The following is a 14,179-nucleotide window of genomic DNA, read 5'->3' as shown; positions in this document are numbered from 1 at the left end:
CCTCAATCTCAACGTGCCCTACTAAGTTGAGACTGCATATAAACTTCTTCAGCAGCCCGATCGACAGCGGTTTTGTGAATCCATCTGCCAACTGATCTCCGAAGAAATAAACCTTATTTCAAGTTCTTTCTGAGCTACTTTCTCTCGAACAAAATGAAAGTCAGTCTCGATGTGTTTAGTTCTCGCATGGAACACTGGATTAGCTGACAAATATGTCGCTCCTAGATTGTCACACCAAAGACAGGGGACTCGATTCTGAGTCACCCCCAATTCCTTGAGTATTGATTGTACCCATATTATCTCGGCTGTCACATTTGCAAGTGCTTCATATTCAGCTTCCCTACTTGACTTGGAGACGGTTGCTTGTTTTCTGGCACTCCATGATATCAAGTTTCCACCTAGAAATACAGCAAACCCTCCAGTAGATCTCCTTCATCGGCACAACCTGCCCAGTCTGCATCTGAAAAACCACTGAGTAATAGAGACTGTGATCTTTTGAATGTTAGTCCAAGACTCATAGTGCCTTTAATGTATCTGAGAATCCGCTTAACAGCAGTCCAATGTTCAGTGGTAGGAGCATAAAGATATTGGCAAACTTTATTAACAGAGAATGCAATATCTGGATGAGTGAGGGTCAAGTACTGTAATGCCCCAACAATGCTTCTATACCCTGTGGCATCATCACCATTTAGTGTCTCTCCCGAATGTGTTGATAGCTTTTCTGTAGGGGACAATGGTGTAGGGCTCGGTTTGGTCAGGTGCATACCTATTTTGCACAAGAGATCAGTCGCATACTTTTCTTGGGTGAGAAGGAGTTCTCCTTGTTTCCCCCTGACTTCGATCCCCAAGAAGTAATGCAGCGCACCAAGATCCTTGAGTGCAAAATCTTGCCGAAGATCTTTGAGAAGAGCTGCAGCTGCATGCTCAGAGGAGCTAGTGACAATGATGTCATCAACGTAGATCAAGACAAATATTGTGATGCCAACTTTGTTGAAAATAAACAGAGATGTATCTGATTTAGAGGAATAAAAACCGAGACGAACAAGCTTGGTGCTTAACCGAGAGTACCACGCACGAGGAGCTTGCTTGAGTCCGTAAAGGGCTTTATCCAGCTTGCATACAGAGGCTGGGCAAGAGTTATTTTCATAACCTGGGGGTTGCTTGAGATAGACCTCCTCTTCTAGAACACCATGGAGAAACGCATTCTGTACATCCAATTGCCGTAGGGACCAACCCTTGGAAACAACAATAGCAAGCACAATTCTGATAGTAGCATCTTTAACAACAGGACTAAATGTGTCCTCATAATCGATGCCATACCGTTGCTTGAAGCCTTTTGCTACTAATTGAGCTTTATAGCGGTCAATGGAGCCATCTGGTTTTCGTTTGATGCGATAGACCCATTTGCAATCTATAACATTTTTACCTTGTGGAGAGGGAACAAGATGCCATGTCTTGTTGCGCAGAAGAGCACTGTACTCTTCATCCATGGCATGTTTCCATTTTGGATCTGCCAGGGCTGTCGCAAGGTCACGCGGTTCATCAGTGGTGCACGCGAGACCATAGCGGATGATGCCGAGGAACAATTTCTTCGGCTGGACAATGCCATGCTGAGCGCGTGTACGGGCGCGAGATGGAACAGGCGGAGCCACAACGTGCGATGTGGACGCTGTCAAGGTGGTGGGGGGGGCTGGGTGGCATCCCGTCACTGGCCCCACCATGTGCATCACTCAGATTGGCGGACGACTCCGCAAGGGCAGCAGAATCGGTCGGCGTCGGGGTGGGCGTCCGATCCGATGATGATGCAGGCGCAGAAGGAGAGGGCTGGGCGGGAGAATCTTCCTCGAGGGGAGCGCCGGTACCTGAACTTGCTGCAGAATCATACTGCACACTGTTTTCTGCACCGAATTCTTCAGAGAAGATATTAGCAGAATCAATGTTAGAATTATGATCATTAGTATGTTGGATAACACTGTCACCTCCCAGTGGACCTATAGGAAGAGGACTGGATGGAAGAAGTAGAACTTCATCTCGAAGACGTGCTCTGGCATTAGGATTTAGAGTTTGGAACGGAAAAACCGATTCATCAAATACCACATCTCGTGATATGTAGACCTTGCCCGTGGAGACATCAAGGCATTTAAAACCTGTGTGGCGAGCACTGTAGCCCAAAAAAGTGCACTGCTTAGAACGAAATTCCAATTTCCGTGAGTTATACGGCCTAAGATGGGGCCAGCAGGCACACCCGAAAACTTTTAAGGATGAGTAATCGGGTTTGTGATGGAATAATTTCTCGAGTGGAATGTCGAAGTTGAGAACTTTTGTGGGAAGTCCGTTGATGAGATATGTGGCTGCTAGGAAGGCTTCATCCCAGAACTTTAGAGGCATGGAGACTTGGGCAAGAAGTGCTAGCCCCAACTCGACAATGTGTCGGTGTTTGAGCTTGGCGGAGCCGTTTTGTTGGTGAGTGTGAGGACATGAAACATGGTGGGAGATTCCTATTTTCTGAAAGAATTCATTCAGTTTACGGTACTCGCCACCCTAATCAGTTTGCATGGAGATGATTTTGGAGTTGGAGAAGACAACAAAGACATCTGATTTCTTATTCAAGAGATATATCCATGTGAACTTGCTAAAATCATCAATAAAGCTTACATAGTAAGTGTGTGGACCAACTGAACATGGTGCCGGTCCCCAAACATCAGAGAAAATTAACTCTAATGGTGCCGAAGATGCACTGGTGGAGATAGAATAAGGCAATTGATGACTTTTAGCTTTTTGACATGAATCACACACTGACTCAACTTGAGACTCCTTTGAGCATGGAAGCTCATTATTTCTAACAACTCGCCGAACTATATCAAAAGAAGGATGCCCTAAACGATAATGCCATCTAGTAGAGGATGGTGTGGTGACTCCGAAAGCTAGCTTGCGTGGAGAAAGATGCTGCGATGGTATGAGGGGGTAGAGCCCTCCTCGGCTTCTACCGTGATGCATGACCCTCCTCGTGGCCCGATCCTTGAGCAAGAAAATTTTGGGATGAACTTTAGCGAATGCATTGTTATCAGTAGTTAAACGATGCAAAGATAAAAGACTCTTAGCAGCACTTGGAACATGTAGGATATTTTTGAGATGAAGATTTTTATAGGAAGTTGGGAGAACAGTGCTACCAATATGACTAATGGTCATACCTGATCCGCTGGCCGTGTGCACCTTGTCGTTGCCGTTATACTTGTCACGTACGGTCAACTTGTCAAGATCTCCAGTGATGTGGTCCATGGCACCACTATCTATGTACCAGTTTGAGGAGTCAACGCCATAGGAGGTTGTTGCTGAACCAGCAGATCTTGTTGATGCGACGAAGTTTTCGTCGTACTGATGCCAGCATTCATGGACGATGTGGCCGTACTTCTCGCACAGCTGACACTATGGGCGATCTTGTCGTCCACCTTGGCGCTGATTCCCGCCGCCTTGGTTGCCATGAACTCGGCCTCCATTGCCGCTGCCACGGTTGTTGTAGCTACCACGCCCTCATGATGCTAAGTTTGCGGACGACTGGAAGTTGCCGCCGCCGCCGCCACCTTGGAGGATCTCCATCCCGGAGTCAAAGCTAACAACCTGAGAGTATAGATCACTAATGGAAACTTTGTCATTGCGACCAAGTGCAGAGGTAACCGAGGTCACCAAAGGGTTGTAGTCGATGTCAAGTCCTGCTAGGAGATATGACACAATGTCATCGTCATCGATGCTCTTGCCGGCAGATGCTAGCTCGTCGGCGTAGGCCTTCATCTTGCTGAAGTAGTCGGCAGCGTTCATGTTGCCCTTCTTGAGATTGGCCATGGTCATGCGGATGTTAACCACCCGTGCCCTGGACTGAGAGGAGTACATCTCCTCGAGTACCTTCCAGACTTCATGGGAGCTTGTAATGGAGGCAACCTGCGGCAGAACTTCCTTGGAGATGGAGGTCAGCAGGTATCCTAGCAACTGCTGGTCTTGCGCTATCCATAGCGCGTAGGCGGGGTTGGGCACCTTCTCGGTCAGCCCGCCTTTCTGGATCTCGAGCTTTTCCGGCGGCTTTGCAAAGGTGCCGTCGAAATAGCCGAACATCTGTGCCCCGCGAACTGGAGGGTACACCTGCGCCTTCCAGAGAACATAGTTCTCGCGCGTGAGTTTTTCGGAGATTTGTTGATTGAGGAACGATAGGGAAGAAGAGCTGGACGCCATTGTTCTTCGGTGGATTGGATGTGTGGAAGAGGCAGCTCTAATACCATGTAAAAAGGTTATGGGAAGTGTATCTCCTCCCGCAGGAGGAGGCTGCGTTGCTTTATATTGATTAGAGCCGAAACCCTGGCTTAGGGATTTATAAGGATTGTTACACGGTTAGGATTACAACTTGGGGATCATGTCAAACGTCTTTTTTATCTCAGACGGACGTGTTTACAACAGAAGAGAGATTCTATCATATCGGAAGGGAGGCCTAATAAGACCTGCGTGGGCTCATCAGCAGCAGCAGTCCGTGGGAGTTCTGTTGTCAAGAACTTCTAGTGGATGAAAGTTCGAAAAGTTTAGGTGGGTTGTTCCAGTTTAGGTGTTCATCCTTGTCGGTCGCTTCGGCGCCATCACGGAGGTGGCGGCGGCAGCGGAAGTGAGAATAAGATAAAATGCGTCAATGGAGTAGGCAGTTTGGACGCGGAGGCCTTGTGCTTCCTCAATCTTCCGTGTCGTCTTTCTATCTCAGGCTTTCAAACATGTTAGAAGCGCTTTTCATACCAGCCTTATCATTGTACAGTTTCTCCCTGATTGGACTCCATTTTATGCAACGACATGCTGTAAGTCTTTGCCGAGCAGTGGAGAAGATTTTGTCCACAAGCTAATCCTAGTTTTGAACGAGCTCAAAGTGGAAAATGACAGACAATGCCAGACGCCGGCGATGTATTTGTTCCAAACTTGCAATGTAAACCGGATGATGGTCAAACAGACAGAAAGATGGGAAACCATCAGACTATTGCATTTGCGTACCATTAGACTATTGCATTTTCATACTAATGTATACACGAAATGGCAACGGCACAAATCATAACATGAAGCATGATACATATATACAGCTGCGGCAGCCCATGCATTTCAATGGTACTACAAGCCAATGCTGGCATCTCAGGGACCAAGGGCTGCCCAATAAGATAAAAAGCTCTCGACTTAAATCAATACCCACCATTAGTTACCCATTTCTCATATTATTCAACCCCAATGATCAGCCGGTTGGGTGGTGTAATGCTGCCTTGGTTTGAACAAATATGTGGTTGTGATGTGGATGCATCTAGCTTCCACATGCCAAGCACTCTTCCCGGTTGTTCAAGGAGCAGGCGACTTGCGCCATTTTGGCCTCAACATCGTCTTCCTCTGCTGGCTTCGTATCAGTATCCTGCAAAAATCATGTGTTATTCGTGGTGAATTGTGTTTGAGCAGCTGGATGGGAAAGAGAGTGAAACAGCTGTGGAACCAAGAGCCTGAACACATACCCCGTTCACCTTCAGAAATCCAGTATCCACTGTAAACTTAATTGCATCGGCAGCTGCCCGCGTTCTTAAATAGTACATTCCGGTTTTCAGGCCCTGATATTTACCAAGATTAAAGCACACAGCTGATTATGAGTTTAGAGATCTTTTTCAGCAAGACTGGATAAGAACTGTTGAGGATAAAACTTAAAATGCTTCAAAAATGAAGTGGTTCCTACCTTGGACCAAGCATGAAAATGCAACGAAGTTAGCTTTGCAAAGTTTGGTTGTTCCATGTGGACATTAAGGCTCTGGCTCTGATCGATGTAGCATCCACGGTCAACAGCCATGTCAACCAGAGTTTTCTGCTTGATCTCCCAAACCGTCCTGGTGCAATAATTGAGTAGAGCTATTTAGATACATGAATAGCAATTCCATCCAGTGGTATAAGGCAAGGATGATGAACTACATACTTGTAAATTGCTTTAAGATCATCAGGAATTTCTGCCATCTTTTGGACAGAACCATCTTCATAAATTATCTTGTTTTTCAGAGCGGGTGTCCAAATACCCATCTCGGTCAAATCATGGAGAAGATGCTTGTTAACCACGACAAACTCCCCACTGGAAGAAATGTTAAAGAAAATCAATCATATGCACATGTTCAGAATGTGAGCACTACAACTGTATTTACAAACCTTAAAACCCGCCGACTGTATATGTTAGATGTGTAGGGTTCAAAGCACTCGTTGTTGCCAAGAATCTGACTAGTTGAAGCAGTGGGCATTGGAGCAACAAGAAGTGAGTTTCTTACTCCAACTTTAGAAATAGTCTCCCTTAAAGTTGGCCAGTTCCATCTGCTTGATGGTGTTACATTCCACATGTCAGGTTGGATAACACCCTACAAAGAAAGTAGGTAAAGAAATTTTAGGGAGATTACTTATTCTTTCCCAGTCACTATGGTAAGTGGATACAAAGTTGCAAAAAAAAATTGAACAGAAACCTACACCAAAGAAATGAATTGGCAAACATTAGACAGTATCTTTTTTTAACACTGGACTCTAATAGTAAAAAAAATTAAAGGTATTTGTAGAAAAAATACCTTGCTGACAGGGCTCCCTTCATATGTTTCATAAGGACCTTCTTTAGCAGCCAGTTCAGCAGAAGCTTTCAGAGCATGATAGTAAATAGTTTCAAAAATATCCCTATTCAACTGCTGAGCCTGAAAAAGGAATCCATTTGTTACATATCAGCTAAGCCAGAAAGAACATGTGCGGATGTGCCAGTGCCGAGCTGGGAAAAGGTACCTCCGGTGAATCAAACGGCATGCCAAGTAACATGAAAGTATCTGCCAAGCCCTGAACACCTATGCCAATTGGCCTGTGCCGCATATTTGACCTTTTTGCGGTTTCAACAGGATAATAATTCATATCAATTATTTTGTTCAGATTGTACGTAACAGTTGAAGTAACCTGGTAAAATAAAAAAGTATATTAGAATATTCACTGACAGAACAGAAATGAGGACCTACAGTAGAATCTATTGCAAACCTCGCCTAGCTTGTCAAAGTCAAAGTATCTATTTTGTGATCCATTGCTACCAACAAGCTTGGATGGATGGGACTCTATAGGGACACCCTGCAACAGAAGTTTATCATAAGTCACACAAGAATACAACCTACATGCATGGATCCAGACAAGCACTAAGAAAATTATACCTTGTCCCTTACAAAACGTGGTAAAGCAATAGATGCTAGATTGCATACAGCAGTTTCCTCAGGACTTGTGTACTCAATTATCTCAGTGCACAAGTTTGAAGATTTGATCGTCCCCAGATTTTGCTGGTTACTCTTCCTATTGCATGTATCCTGCAGATAAATACTGTGTTCTTAATTGTTGTAACCTGATTGTTACCAAATCAAAATTTAGAGTCCAGATTACTGAAGCAAGTTCTCCTTGTTTGCTACCATATGTACCTTGTAGAGCATATATGGTGTGCCAGTTTCTATCTGTGCCTTCAAAATATCAAACCAGAGGGTCTGTGCTGGAATAACTTTCTTTGCCTTGCCCTGAAAGCAGAAAGTGGATTACCAACGATTGTTCTCATTTAACTCCATACATATAAGTAAAGTTTTAATCTTACTTCTCTCTCGTATTTCTTGTACAAGTTCTCAAACTTTTCACCCCAGCAATCAGCCAAGCCTGGAGCTTCATTAGGACAAAACAATGACCATTCTTCATTATTCTGTACTCTTTGCATGAATAGATCAGGAACCCAGAGAGCAAAGAAAAGATCCCTTGCACGATTCTCCTCCTGTTAAATTGGCATTCATCATAACAAGCCTTTAAGAATGTTTTTTTTCAGGTAAAGCCTTCTGGAAGTACTATATGAAACTAAGACTTGAGAAGCTGTATGCAAGACGTGAAGCTCTTTACAGCCGCAGGTAAGGTTTGAACAGTAACCATTTCAAAGCAAAAAAAAAGTAGGGGTGATTAGATAATGTTGGGTTGACATTTTACCTTCCCATGGTTCTTTCTCAGGTCAAGGAACTCAAAAATATCAGCATGCCAAGGCTCCAAGTATACAGCAAAGGCACCTGGTTTTCAGAAGATTTAAAGAATTTCAAAAGACTATGGCATCAGGATTTGTCATAAAAAAATGTCCACAGAACACTAAAACCTACCCTTTCTCTTGCCTCCACCTTGATCTACATAACGAGCAGTATCATTGAAAACACGTAACATAGGAACAATCCCATTGGATGTTCCATTCGTTCCACGGATATAGCTCCCAGTAGCACGAATGTTGTGAACTGAGACACCAATTCCTCCAGCAGATTTGCTGATGACAGCACATTCCTTCAGAGTATCATAGATACCCTCAATGCTATCATCTTTCATGCAAATAAGGAAGCAGCTGCTTAACTGCACCATGAAGAATGGAACAGTAAGTAAACAACTTCACAGTGGACATGTGTTTTCCGGTGGCACATTAAACAGTACCTGGGGCCTTGGGGTGCCAGCATTGAAAAGGGTTGGCGAAGCATGAGTGAACCAACGCTGGGACATCAGATGGTATGTTCTGATGGCAGAGTCAATGTCATCCTTGTGTATCCCTACTGATACTCTCATTAACATGTGCTGTGGTCTTTCAACGACAATCCCACCAAGCTTCAAGAGGTAAGACCTCTCCAGAGTCTTGAAACCGAAGTAGTCATAATCAAAGTCCCTATCGTAAATTATCTCGCTGTCCAAGCGAGCAGCATTCTGGAATCAAATATCACAACATTAGAAACCGAATAAGGCACAACGCACATCAAGGAGTAAACACTAAACAGAGCAGAGCAGGAACACTGGAATAGATCACATAATCATAATATTATGATCACTTAAATACAATTAAATACTCCCCTATTAATCTATACAAACCGTTATCATCGGATATTTCCTGTCGGAATGCATCTCACCTTCATGATGACTTCATAAATATCATCGGCAATCAGAGGAGCCATCAGACCAGATCTCTCGTTGTAATGCAAGTACATGTCCTTAATCCTGCATATCCACAGCCAGCAACCATATCACACAATTCAAAACCCAATCGATCCTAAACCGCACGAATAGAACAGAAGCAGGTGACACTCACGTCTCCGAGAAGGACTTCTTGGTGCTCTTGTGCAGGTTGGATACAGCAATCCTCGCCGCAAGCTTGAGAACAACAAGACAGATACGTCAGGGGGGGCAGGCATCGAAAGAGAGAGGGAGGAGGCCCAACCAATCGGGGGGCAATCAATTCGTTACCGAGGCATAGTCAGGGTGCGACGCGGTGAGCGCGGCGGCGGTCTCGGCGGCGAGCTCGTCGAGCTGGCTGGTGGTGACGCCCTTGTAGACCCCCGCGCAGACCTTCTGCGCGACGAGCACCGGGTCGCAGTGGTCCTGGCTGAGCCCGTAGCTGAGCTTCTTGAGCCGCGCCGTGATCTTGTCGAAGTGCACCGTCTCCTGCCGCCCGTCCCGCTTCACGACGTACATCTCCGCCTCCTCTGCTCCGGGACCTTCCGTCGAACAGGTTGTGCGCGCCGCCGCCGAGGCAGAGACTGGGTAAGAGGATGATGATGATGGGGTTGAGTACTAGGGTTTCGGGGCTCGCGCGGGGCGGTTTAAATGCCTTCCCTTCCCGGCGGTGCAATAATTAAGCGGAGAATTGGAGGAAAAATGTTTTGGATTTGGAACGGGTTTGGCGCGCGGGAGAGGGGAGCCGTTTCCCGCGCGGGTTTTGGCCTCGTGCCCTCGTGGGTGCTGGCTGGCCTGCTGGGGAAGGAGAAGACGGGGTAGGCGCGAGCACCACAGAACCATTCACGATACTGACGTGTGGGCCGGTAGACCCTCTGGGGTCCGCACGACAGCGAGAGGCACGACCGTGGACCGCGTGGGCGTAAAGTTGTCTGACAGGTGGTCCGTGGGTGTCAGTCAGGGTGGCCGGTAACCGCGTGCTTTGCAAGATTGGTTTCTTTCTTGGGGATTTGTTTTGTTTTTTTAAGCAACGGAGTATCGGGTTTGGCGGACGGCGGCGTGGACTTTTGGGAACCGTCCGTATGATATGATTGGTCTGGCTCTTTGTTCTTGTCGAGCCGTTTCTTGCCGGAGAAGATGGCGCGGCGACCGTTGAGATCTGGCATGCGAGTTTCGAATTTGCCAGGGCAGGAAGTGTGCAGGAGAAGGAAGAGGAAGCCGGCGCAGATGCAGCAGCCAGGAGCCAGCACTGGCAGCCCAACAGCATTTGAAAGACGTTTTGACTCTTTTGAGGTTGCAGTACGGAAGCCAATGAAGCTTCAGATTCGCCATTCGCGCACGTTCTCTTTTGCATCTGAAAAAATGGAAGATTCGCACACGTTCTTTTACACAATCTTGGTACTCCGACAACCTCTTTGGGTTCTGTAAGTACCCCAAGAAAAATATTTTCTGAAGAAATACTCCCTCCGTCTCTCGTATCCACGTCACTTATTTTGAAACGGAGGGAGTATAATTTTTTCAAGAAATTTCATTGGATTTGATGAAATTCCGTTGAAATTTCACCTAGCCTGAATCTAATTTGAATTTAGTCCAAAATTTCAAGGTGGACATATTCCGATCACTACTAAATTTACGAAGAATTTGAATCTTGATGGACGGTTTGAGTGGGCATGCCACGTGGCACTTGACGATTGGGTCTACTAGTTCATTTCCTAAAAACAAACCCAAATGTTGAGGTTCATTGTTATTTCCTCCCCGTTTTAAGTTACTACAAATACTTTTGGCATTTGGTCAAAGCAGGCAGGTTTTGACATGGTCTAGGAGCTGAATTGTGGATCTATCCCTTCACCTTGCTTGTTATATCCTCATCTTTTCCCCACGATCTTTTTCATGCATCTCGCGAAGTCATCGTCTCGTTGCCACATCCTTTCATAGTCTTCAATCCGTTGTTATGGTGGACAACTCTTGAACATGAAGACAAAAGCATTAGTGCTTCATGTTCAAAACCACTCGAGTCGTCCAACCAAAAAGATGGGAAGTCATGAACATTGAACGTTCTTGGATTGAGGATGATCAATCAAAGGTACATGTCGTTGAACTAGGAGAGACCATCACCAAAACACTAGCTAGAGGACTGCAATGCAATAGAAGATCAAACAAACAAAAGGCATCAGGATACAGCAATAAAAACTCATCAAATCCGTAATAAACAGTTTCACGAGGATACAAACCCAAAACTCACAAGATCGAGCACATCAAACATGCATTAAAAAAAACTCTTTGTTTCGGTAGAAATGCATCGGATCAATAGAAAATGACAATATTGCACTCTCCTTTGTAGCATTGCCGAAGGAAATGACATATTTCATATTATTCCCTCCAATCCAAATTACTTGTGGCAGCTTTGGATCAGAAGGGGTACTAAAGACTCCTAGAAGTACACAAGGTTCTCCCCTATCTCACATGGGGAATAACAAAGGCAACCGACGGGACTTCTCGAAGCTAGCATTACCCACATTGCCCATGTGGAAAAAGCCCTAGCAGCCTAGCGGGCCAACAGGAGCGGAGCCAGCCTAATGCCCGGGTATGTATCCGGTATTTTGGCAAAGCACTACTATTTGTATATTTGTAGGCGTGATTTTATAGTTTGCGTATTGTTTAATTAGTTGCTCTAGAGATTTTGTCTTGTCTACATGTCGCCGAGATCGATATTGTTTGATTTAATTAGCTAGCTAGCTAGTCTTGTTTGGTCACCAAATGCATGACGGTTTGTTTTACATGTGTTTGTTTTCATTTGGAGTTGGTCATGTCGACATGTGTACCTTATACTCATATTAAGATGTACTCACTCCGATCCTAAATTGTTGTCGAAATATTATATGTATCTAGACGCTTTTTAAGAATAGATATATTCATATTTGAGTCAAGAATTTAGGATCAGAGGGAGTATGTGGTAAAAGAAAATTTTGCCTGTCTTTATTCGGTTTAGTCCCGTGTTTGCTCGTAGTCATGGTTTTTCGCACGATTTTTTAAAAATAAGTCGTGCATTTTATGGTTTTTGGCCCCGGTTTTTCTTATAAGCATAGTCAATTCTTTCTTCTAATCGAGTGACGGAAATCGACCCTCTTGAGCTCAATTTTTTTGGCAAACACTTGTGTCGTATGTTTGTTTAACTATGCTATATGCTAGACCATCTCATACGGTCATATAGATTGATGTCGCCGTCTCCGTGCCCTAGATGCTACCGTCCTTAAAATCATCTCTTGTAAAAAAATGTATTCCCTCCTGCCGAATTTTTTTTTTAACGGAAAAATAGCCCTCCGGCCAAAATTATTTGCCTCAGATTTTAGTATACGAAGTTGTACTAAATCAACTACGAGTAGTTCCGGCCAGAGGAGTAACATATCTATGTTTGAGCTCCGGCCGCAGGCGCCAGGGGCACTCACACGTGCGGGTGGATCCACATTATGGGCTGACAATGCAGCCATGTCCATCGTCTTTCCGGCCTATTGGGCCCTACCATCCATGCATCACCATGAGCTTTGTTATTCGGACGATTTCATAAACATGGCGACGGTGACACTCCGAGCGATTTGGACAGCGAGACGGAAGGTAGTTCACTTCAGTGTTCAGCGTGTGTTCTTCAGTGTTCAGTCGCCCTGAAAGAAAAAGAAACTTCAGTGTTCAGTCTCGTCAAGCAAATTCTGGAGGAGCTGCAGATGCATGGCGGACAGTGGACGCGATGTGCGAGAGCATCTCCAACGGTCTATCTCAATTTTTTTTCAAAAATGTCCACTTTTTGCTTGTTTGGGAGAGCAAATGGACATGTGTCCGTCTTATGTCCGCCCAATCACCCAACAACGCCCCCCAAATTCTTGTCCCCAAATACTTTTTCTTTTTTTTTTCTTTTCTGCTCTCCTCGTCCGCACTACCACACCCGAAGTTCTCTTCCCGCACAACGAGCGGCCGAGCCAACACCACCTCCGACATGTCGCCTTCGCCATTGCAGCCGTGCTCGTCCTACTGCCAGAGCCGTCCTACGCTGACCCGAACGACGAGGTGTGCATGTCGAGCCTCCAGCACTCGCTCTCTCCCCGCAACTGGACCAAGTCCATCTTTTCCTACCCCTACAATTCTACAAAGGCTTCATCTCCAAGCTCCATGGCGTCACCTACAACAACGGCCGTCTTCGTCGACATGGCCGTCGGGAGCCGGCATGAAGCATTGGACGCGACGGGAGGAGACGCCCGAGCGGCCGGACTGCACTAGAACGTTTCTGAACGGAAGGAAATACACTGTCTTGTAGTTTCAAAATTGAAGATCGATGTTGTGCCTGAACTGAATTTTCTAAGCTGAAGCAAGCGTTGGTCTTGTGATTCCAGAAAAATATATGGAAACGATCTCACTTCCGGGCACACGAGTGATACAAAATCTGAAGCTATGGTGCAGTGATACAATACTATGAACTAATACCACTTGATGTCTGGAAGGCCACTGCAAAATATAGCTTCAGATATGAACTAATACAAAATATACCAGTGATACCATACTATGAACTAATACAAAATCTGTATTTTAAATGCTCCCTGATCACCAACAAGACCACTGCAAAATTAAAAAATCTGACATACAAAAAGCACCATGGCTCACAATCACAACATAGGTAAATTCAAAATCTGGAATGCAAAAAACACAGCATATATAGCTTCAAAATCTGACATACAAAATCTGACCATAGATAAATCAAAATCTGTAGTGCAAATCAGAACCATAGCAACAGCAAGGCCACTGCAAAATATAGCTTCAGAATCTGACATTGAGAAACCACCATGGCTCAAAACCACAGCAATATATAGCTTAAAAATCTGACATGCAAAAATCACAAGATATGTAGTTTCAGAATCTGACATGTCTCACATAGATTGTTTCAAAATCAACATGTGTAACACAAAAAATGCATAATGGGATAGCTTCAGATTTAACATGTCCAACATGAATGAGATAGCTTCAAATTCTAACATGTCCTACATAATAGTATAGCTTCAAGCTTGTCCATCCACGATCCCTTTCTTCTTCTTGATGAGCCAAGCTCTCGCCACATCATCCAAGGAGCTCAAATCAGTGGTCATGATGCGGTTCTCCTCCGCTAACATCTTGAGCTCCACTTCTTTGGCTC

At 45.0% G+C, this 14,179-nt stretch overlaps 1 protein-coding gene and 1 pseudogene across 1 annotated transcript; both read right to left on the bottom strand.

Moving 5' to 3' along the window:
• Positions 1–3,602: 3,602 nt before the first annotated feature.
• LOC112270261 lies at positions 3,603–3,750 on the bottom strand (annotated as a pseudogene).
• Positions 3,751–4,977: 1,227 nt separating this feature from the next.
• LOC100844446 (ribonucleoside-diphosphate reductase large subunit) lies at positions 4,978–9,795 on the bottom strand. Its single transcript, XM_003564208.4, has 17 exons — positions 9,295–9,795; positions 9,140–9,201; positions 8,961–9,048; positions 8,497–8,760; positions 8,178–8,418; positions 8,014–8,090; positions 7,637–7,807; positions 7,470–7,562; positions 7,212–7,361; positions 7,045–7,131; positions 6,802–6,966; positions 6,597–6,716; positions 6,193–6,395; positions 5,969–6,118; positions 5,735–5,882; positions 5,520–5,612; positions 4,978–5,422 (listed from the first exon to the last, which is right to left on the bottom strand). Exons 1-17 carry the CDS (start codon positions 9,520–9,522, stop codon positions 5,318–5,320), a joined length of 2,445 nt encoding a protein of 814 aa, XP_003564256.1. The 5' UTR covers positions 9,523–9,795; the 3' UTR covers positions 4,978–5,317.
• Between the last annotated feature and the right edge of the window lie 4,384 nt (positions 9,796–14,179).

Source organism: Brachypodium distachyon, chromosome 1 (assembly GCF_000005505.3).
Source record: "Brachypodium distachyon strain Bd21 chromosome 1, Brachypodium_distachyon_v3.0, whole genome shotgun sequence".
In the NCBI taxonomy this organism is placed as follows: Eukaryota; Viridiplantae; Streptophyta; class Magnoliopsida; order Poales; family Poaceae; genus Brachypodium; species Brachypodium distachyon.
The sequence above is the reverse complement of the archived record's forward strand: the minus strand, read 5'-3'. Positions and strand labels throughout refer to the sequence as shown.